This window comes from Hypanus sabinus, chromosome 14, assembly GCF_030144855.1.
Source record: "Hypanus sabinus isolate sHypSab1 chromosome 14, sHypSab1.hap1, whole genome shotgun sequence".
NCBI classification, from domain to species: domain Eukaryota; kingdom Metazoa; phylum Chordata; class Chondrichthyes; order Myliobatiformes; family Dasyatidae; genus Hypanus; species Hypanus sabinus.
The window spans coordinates 34,127,380-34,136,111 of NC_082719.1; the positions used below are offsets into that span (position 1 = coordinate 34,127,380).

Genomic DNA, 8,732 nt, shown 5'->3' on the forward strand with positions numbered 1-8,732 from the left:
ACTTTGGCCATTGAAAACAACATTTTGATTTTGCTTCTCTACTTCTTTAAATATATTTATTAGTATATCAGCTTCATTTTTGATAGAAATATATGAATAATTTATCTGTTCATCCCATATTCAGAGAATCTCTCACTTACAGTTCAAAGAAATGTAAAAAAGCTCAAAGTAAATTTATTACAAAGTATGTATACCATATACAATCCTGAGATTCTTTTTCTCAATAATAAGAACACACCTTTAAGCCATTTGTATTGAATATGCTGTAACTTACAAGCATGGATCAGTTTTGAAGTCATAAGGGGCAGTTCAGTAAATTAAAAAATCCAGCATGGGTCAGAACTTGTTGCATGTACAGAAGTGTATGCTGAAATGACCTGAGCTAAAGTAAAGGTTTTCAGCTGTACTTGTACATATGGTTTCTCAGTGCATTGGATAATAATTCATCATTCTCTTTCATATTGAACTCCCTGTAAACTGCATGTGAGGGATTTTCCTTTGAACACCAGCAGACCCTTTCCCTCCTATGTAATGCCTGCCTTCCTGCTGGAGACTCTAACTGTTTTGCAGTGCACTTGTATGCTTCATTGTTACAACAATGGCACTGAACATGATGCATCCTGATTGATTTTATCAATGACCTCTGTTCAGAAGTAAAGTCATGTACATTGAAACATGGCTCAGATTCCCATTGTGGAATGCACACACTCAAAAAATGCTGAGGAGTTAGATATCTGGTGCATAAAAGAGGGGTGATTAAATTTCTAGGTTGCTGGGTCGGTCTGTGCCCCTTGCTTCAGCAGTTTAAACTTAATTCTATACTGTTATTTTCTTGTGTCCCTGAATCCTCATTCCAAATTATTATTCCTTACAGAAGCGTCAATCTTTGTTTCAGCCATCCCTTGTTCAAACCATTCCATGCTCTGAAAGTCTGTTATACACACAGTGGCCACTTTATTAAGTGAATTGAAATCTAATCAGCCAGTCATGTGGCAGCAGCTCAAAACATAAACGCATGCAGACGTGGTTAAGTTCATTTGTCAGACCAGGGATCAAAACGGGGAAGAAATGTGATCTTTCTTTCTTTCTTTTTCAATCTTTTTATTAAATTTCATATAAAAAAAACAACACATGATAATGAATAGATTACAAATTCAATAAACTTGAGATTACATTAGTAATAGGATAATAATATCCTATTAAACATCAATCAACAAAAGGTACATAAATCAATCAAGTCTATATAAATATATATGAAAAAAAAACAAAAATAATCATCAAAAAAGAAAAAAAAATTTGAAATTATATATGAGAAAATATATATTGAAAAAAAATACTAAACTAAACTAACATGGGCAATAATAGCACTTTATAAATATATGAAGGTGTCAAGAAAAGAACTCCGGAACTCCATACCTGAACAAGGATAAGTAGAGAAAAGGATCTGAAATAGGCCAAATTAATTCATATGAAAGTGTCGAATAAATGGTCCCCAGGTTTCTTCAAATTTAATTGAAGAATCAAAGATAGTGCTTCTAATTTTTTCCAAACTCAGATAGGAAATAGTTTGGGAGAACCACTGAAATGTAGTAGGAGGATTTACTTCTTTCCAGTTTTGTAATATAGACCTTCTGGCAATTAATGTTACAAAGGCAATCATTCGTCTGATTGAAGGGGAAAGCTGATTGCCATCTTCATTTGGTATACCGAAAATTGCAGTAATAAAATGGGGTTGTAAATCGATATTCCATACTGAGGAAATGACATCAAAAATGTCCTTCCAATAGTTATGTAAAGTGGGACATGTCCAAAACATGTGGGTCAATGAAGCCACTTCTAAGTGACATCTGTCACATTGAGGGTTGATATGCGAGTAAAATCGGGCAAGCTTATCTTTAGACATATAAGCTCTATGTACAATTTTAAATTGTATTAAAGCATGTTTAGCACAAATAGAAGAGGAATTAACCATTTGTAAAATTTTTTCCCATTTATCTGTTGATATATTACATCGAAGTTCTTTTTCCCATTCTTGTTTAATTCTATCCGATATTTCTGGCTGTATCTTCATAATCATGTTATAAATAAAAGCTACTAATCCCTTCTGACAAGGATTAAAAGTAAAAATCAAATCTGAAAAATCCGATGGAGTTGAATTAGGAAAAGATGGAAGAATTTTATGTAAGAAATTTCTAATTTGTAAGTATCTAAAAAAATTAGATTTAGGTAATTCAAATTTGTTGGAAAGTTGATCAAAAGACATCAAAGTACCTTCAAAAAAAAGATCACGAAAACATTTTATACCTTTCCTTTTCCATATACTAAAAGCTTGATCTGTCAGTGAAGGTTTGAAAAAAAAATTACATAAAATAGGGCTGTCCAGAACAAAGTTTTTCAGATTAAAGAATTTGCGAAATTGAAACCAAATTCGTAGTGTATGTTTGACAACAGGGTTAGATATCTGTTTATTGAATTTGGCTAAATCAATAGGAAGAAAAGAACCAAGAACGGAAAATATAGAATATCCCTTTACCTCACTACATTCCAAATTTACCCACTGTGGGCACACAGGTGAATCCAAATCTAGTTTCCAGTACATTAGGTTACGAATATTATTCGCCCAATAATAAAATCTAAAGTTAGGTAAAGCTAGACCACCATCTTTTTTAGACTTTTGTAATTGCCTTTTGCTTAACCTAGGATTTTTATTTTGCCACACAAATGAGGAAATTTTTGAATCAATATTATCAAAAAAAGATTTAGGAATAAAAATTGGTAAAGCTTGGAATAAATATAAAAATTTCGGTAAAATCATCATTTTAATAGCATTAATCCGACCAACTAATGATAAAAATAAGGGAGACCATCTTGTAGTAAGTTGTTGAATTTGATGAAGCATAGGTAAAAAATTCAGTCCAAATAAATCTTTATATTTCTTGGTGATTTTTATACCTAAATAGATAAAGTTATCAGTAACAACTTTAAATGGCATCCTGTCACTCAATAAGGTTTGCGCGTTTAAAGGGAATAACTCACTCTTATCTAAGTTTAGCTTATAACCAGAAAAGCTACCAAATTGAGCCAACAAGGATAAAATAGCAGGAATAGACCTACTAGGATTAGAAATATATAACAGCAAATCATCAGCATAAAGCGATAATTTGTATAACTTCTCATTACGGATAATACCAAAAATATTAGGAGACTCACGAATAGTAATAGCTAAAGGTTCTAATGCAATATTAAATAATAAAGGACTTAAAGGACAACCTTGTCTCGTACCACGAGATAATTGAAAAAAAGAGGATCTATAATTATTTGTAAGAACAGAAGCAACAGGTTTATAATATATTAATTTAATCCATGATATAAAATTAGGACTAAAATTAAAGTTTCTCAATGCATTAAATAAATATGTCCATTCAACTCTATCAAAGGCTTTTTCAGCATCTAATGAGATAACACATTCTGGGGTTGTAGGTGATGAAGTATAAATTATGTTAATCAATTTTCTAATATTAAAAAAGGAATACCGATTCCTAATAAAACCAGTTTGATCTTCTGAAATAATCTGTGGTAGTACCTTTTCTAATCTAATGGCTAAAATTTTTGTAAGAATCTTAGAGTCTACGAATGTGATCTAAGTAACTTTAATCGTAAATGATTGTTGTTGCCAAACAGGGTGGTTTGTTTATCTCAGAAACTGCTGATCTTCTGGGATTTTCGTTTACACCAGTCTCAAGAGTTTACAAAGAATGGTGTGAACAACGAATAACATCCAATAAGTAGCTGTTCTCTGGGCGAAAAAGCCTTGTTAATGAGAAGGGTCAGAGGAGAATGACCAGACTGGTTCAAGCCGACAGCAAGGTGACAATAACTCAAATAACCATGTGTTACAGCAGTGGTGTGCAGAAAAGCATCTCTGAACACACAACACGTCAAATCTTGAAGTGGATGGACTACAGCAGCAGAAGACCGCAGACATACAAGGCCACTTTATTAGGTACAAGAGGTACTGAATAAATTGGCCACTGAAGATATTCTAATTTTATGACATTACATCACAGAACCATTCAGTGTCTTCCCCAACCAGAAACCCTGGATGAAATATGAGATCTGTAATCTGGTGAGGGTCATTCAGTGGCATTCAAGACTGGCGACCAAGCAAGATACAAGTAGTCCAGATAAGATCTCTAGAAAGCCATCTCATGGGTAAAGTAGCAATTCTGTTCTAAACTTGAATCACAGAGGATACTCGACAGCTGTGGTAGGGCTTAAATGCTATTACAAAGTGAAACCAGTGATGTAAGTGATAACAAGGCTTTGTTTCCGGATGAGCTCACTGCCTTCTTTCTTCCATCAAAACAGAGGAACCTTCACAGAACGCCACAGCCACAGATAACCCTGTGACTTCAGTCTCTGAGGCCGACATGAGAGCATTTTTCAGAAGAGTGAACCCGCAAAGAGCATGTGGCTCATTTGGGGTACCTGATCAAGTACTAACGACCTGAGCTGATCAGCTGACTGAAGTGTTCATCGATATCTTTAACCTCTTGCTTTGGCATTCTGAAGTACCATCTGCTTTAAGTTATACTGGTGCCTAAGAAGAATGTGGTAACCTGCCGCAATAACTATCATACAGTAGTGCTTACATCCAGTGTGATAGTGTCTTGATTGGTTGATGAGGAAGCGAATCAACTCCTGCCCACAAAGCAACTTAGATCTGCTCTAATTTTCCTACCAGCATAACAAGTCCACATCAGATGCCATTCTCTTGGCTCTTCACTGAATCCCGGACCATCTGCCCAGCAAAGGTGCACATATCAGGATGCTCTTAGTCAATTATAGCTCAGCACTCAATGCAATCACCTTCTCAAAACTAATCAATAAGCTTCAAGACCTTGGTCTGAATACCTCCTTGTGTATTGGGTCCTTGATTTCCTCACCTGCAGACCTCAGTCATTTTGGATTGGCAACAACAGCTCCATAGACTGCATCAGCACAAGTGCATCAGAAGGCTGTGTGCTTAGCCCCCTGCTCACTTTATACATATGACTGTGAGGCTAAGCACATCTCAAAGGTCCACTTAAATGTCAGAGAAATGTGCACAATATACATCCTGGAATGCTTTTTCTTCACAAAAATCCATGAAAACAGAGATGTGTTCCAAAGAATGAACGGCAGTTAAACATAAGAACCCCAAAGTCCCCCCCCCCCCCCAGCTTCCCTCCCTCCCTCCCGCACGTAAGCAATAGTGAGCAAGAATCCCCCCTCCCCCACAGGCAAAGCAGTAGTAAAGACACAGACTTGTAGTTGTCCCAAAGACTTCACGTTCCACCCAGCATTCGACATACCACAGGTTCTCTCTCTCCCTAGTAAGTGAGAAGGAGGTGTCTCCATTTTCCCAGCGAGAGGGGAGACATAACAAACAACTCACTGGTTTACGATGTTAAAAGTCCATTACGACCTTTTTTTTTGAGCTCTGTGTCTGAAAGTCTTAAAGATCCTGGTCTTCGGGAACACAGCAGTAGATTTTCGGACTCCCTGGACGACACATTTGTCTCCTGCTGTGATACCAACCGTCGATTCTCCTGTCTCCAGAGCACCGAGATCTTAGGCTTCTGAATAAAAGCTGGACCCTCAGGCTGAACAACGGCCAGTCCTGAAGCCCCAAGAACGGGTCCTGTTCTCACAAAGAACCAAAGTAAGTGTGTAACTCCAGGTCAGGGTCTTCAAAAGAACCCTGAAAGGGAAAATTATAGATATTAAAGATGGAAATAGAGCTGTTTCCGAAGATGCAAGCAAAGGAGTTGCAGTTTACTGCCATCTTAACTTCACTCTGCTACCTCCAATTCCATATTTAAGATTTCTGATAACACCACTGTTGTTGGTTGAATCGAAGGTGATGGTGGATCAACATGAAGGTTGGAGATTGAAAATCTGGCTGAGTGGTGCCACAGCAACCACAGCTCACTCAGTGTCAGCAAGACCGAGGAGCTGATTTTTATTACTTCAGGAGAAGGAAACTGGAGGTCAGTGAGCCAGTCCTCATTGAGGGATTATCAGGTATGGAGAGGGTCAGCAAATTTAAATTGTCCGATGTTATTTCAGAGGGCCTCTCCTTGGCCCAGCATGTAAGTGCAGTTATGAAGAAAGCATGTCAAGTCTTCTACTTCCTCAGAAGTTTGCTAAAGTTCCGCATGACATATAAAACCTTGACAATCTTCTATAGATGTGTGGTGGAGAATGTATTAACTGATTGTGTCATGGCCTGGTATGGAAACACCAATGCCCTCGAATGGAAAATCCTACAAAATTTAGTGGATATGGCCCAGTCCATCACAAGTAAAGACCTCCCCACCATTGAGCACATCGACATAGGGTGGTGTTGTAGGAAAGCAGCATCCGTCATCAGGGACTCCCACCATCCAAGCCATTCTCTCTTATCGCTGCAGTTGTCAGGAAGAAGGTACAGGGGCCTCTGGACCCACAGCACCATAATCAGTTCTTAACCCTCAACCATCAGGCTCTTGAACCAATGGTGATAACTTCACTCACCCCATCACTGAACTGTTCCCATAACCTATGGACTCACTTTCAAGAACCCTTCATCTCATGTTCTTGATATTTATTATTATTATTTTTTTTCTTCTGTATTTGCAGTTTGTTGTCTTTTGCACATTGGTTACTTGCCCATCTATTAGGTGTCACCTTTCATTGAGTCTATTATGTTTCTTGGATTTACTGAGTATGCCTGCAAGAAAGTGAGTCTTAGGGTTGTATATGGTGACATATATGTACTTTGAGAATAAACTTACTTTGAATTTTTGACTCCCCAGTGAAGTAATCCATTACTCCTCATTCCATCAAATGTTTTTCTAACTTCAAATACTAATCAAATTCCTCAGCTCTCTGCTTTATTGCCATTTTCAGAATTTGTTTTCTTTAATCTTACTAAAAGAAGGAAATTTGCAATTTGACACCATAGTGTTAAAAACAATTCAGATTTTTTTCTTTCCTCCTTTTTTTTGGTCAGTATGATTTGATGTATTTACCAATTCCCAGACATTCTACTGTCAGGATTTTTTTTAGCTACTTGAGAATGGTTGAATTTTCCCGTTATTTCAGCTCCATTACTACTGCACTTCTCTTTAAATACTTATTAATAAAGCTTGATGTTTCTGACTGTATAATGATGGGTAATATAAAATGAAATTGTCAATTTTACAACTATAGTTGAATTGGGTTCCTCCATTGCTTTTCTAATAGAGTAATTTAGATCTTATTAGTCCACCCAACTCCTGTGCTAAATCTCCCTCAGTCTCACTTTGCATTATCCTTTCTATCATCCTGTTGGCTTCAGATTTTTGAATTCAGGGAATTCAAAAACCAATCTGGTAGAATTCTTCTCTGCATTTTCTTGTTCATTCCTTCTAGTCGTCTCTAGGTTACACTGGAAGACCAAGCAGGCAGGTAAATGACTTTCCTCTTAAGCTTTTGGCAGTAGTTTACCTGACTGAGATTCTTTGGGTGATTAACCTTTTCCATTTGTTTGGCATCAGTAATCGAGATTCTGGGCTCTATTAATATTCAGGCAATTTGGAAGATTATGATGTAGAGGGATCTCCAATTTGCATAGTATAAGGCCTGTATGGATCAAGTAACCTGGTCTGCTGATCCTGCGTTTAGAAAGATCAAAAGCACCCTGCTTTTGAATTATTTCAGCGGCCCACCAAGCCACTTTATAATTAAAGTGGATGTAACTTTCCACTCTTTTGTTTATCTTTGCATTCATTTTGAAGATCATTCCTAAATTTAGGCAGGGCCTTAATAGTTTCTTGTGTTATTTATTCCCTTTTGTATTCAGTAAAAAGTCACAGCTACATAAACGGAAATCATTGGAAATGAATAAAGAATGTGGCATAAACAAATACAAGCAACAAGGCCAAGAAAAGAGTACTGGAAAGAAGAAAACTATTAAATGGGTAACTGGGAAATCAAAGCGAAAGCAGAGAAGAAAGAATAAACGATGATGTATGTAACTGGCTGTGTGCATTGCTAAATGATGAGGCTTTCCTGAATGGATGCAGCCTAATTTTCAGCCTTCACGAGAACAGTAAACCTTAGAAAATCTTTAATTCATTGAGAAAGTTGGTGAGATACATCTTTGTACAACTCCGTCAGCACTAGTTGTAGCTGCAGTACTTGAATGATCACACCTTGTTTACTGACATTTGAAGTAATCAGTCTTTACCAGTCTGAAAGCGTGCATGAAAACACTTGCATCAACGTAATTTAACTTATTTTGGAAATTCTACCAAAAGTATGAAACCATCTTCATTTATTGTGCTCAAACTTGAGTGTAAAACCCTGAGTAAGTACATCAGAATTGTGAAATACATGAATATACATTTCCACTTTATGAACAAATTTCAAATTTGAAGCTTATTTCTCTAAAAGTTTTAATTTAAATGTAAAGTTCTTTAAAATATGATCCTTTCTTTGTACAAAGTTATCAATAAAACATAAATTCTAATTCTTGTTCTAATTTTTCTTTCTTGTAAATAAGTGGTTTCAATAGTTTTGGATCTTGTCACATAATCCTCATTAAATAGAAAATCTGAATATACATGATATTGATTGTAATGCTTCTGCTCAATAAATTTGAGTTTTGTAAAACTCCCTTTGACTTTGGAGGAGAATCACAAACCTGTTCTCATGTTTTTTTCATT

At 36.3% G+C, this 8,732-nt stretch overlaps 1 protein-coding gene across 2 annotated transcripts in view; it reads left to right on the plus strand.

The window, feature by feature from the left end:
- zcchc4 (zinc finger, CCHC domain containing 4) overlaps nucleotides 1-8,628 on the plus strand; it is an 86,009-nt gene extending 77,381 nt beyond the window's left edge. The window contains exon 14 of one of the 2 annotated variants that reach the window (XM_059988985.1): nucleotides 7,868-8,628. In XM_059988985.1, coding sequence (XP_059844968.1) covers nucleotides 7,868-8,033 — 166 coding nt within the window. In that variant the 3' untranslated portion in view covers nucleotides 8,034-8,628. The remainder of the gene's footprint in view (nucleotides 1-7,867) is intronic. The other variant, XM_059988987.1, reaches the window with a different exon arrangement.
- The last annotated feature ends 104 nt before the right edge of the window (nucleotides 8,629-8,732 follow it).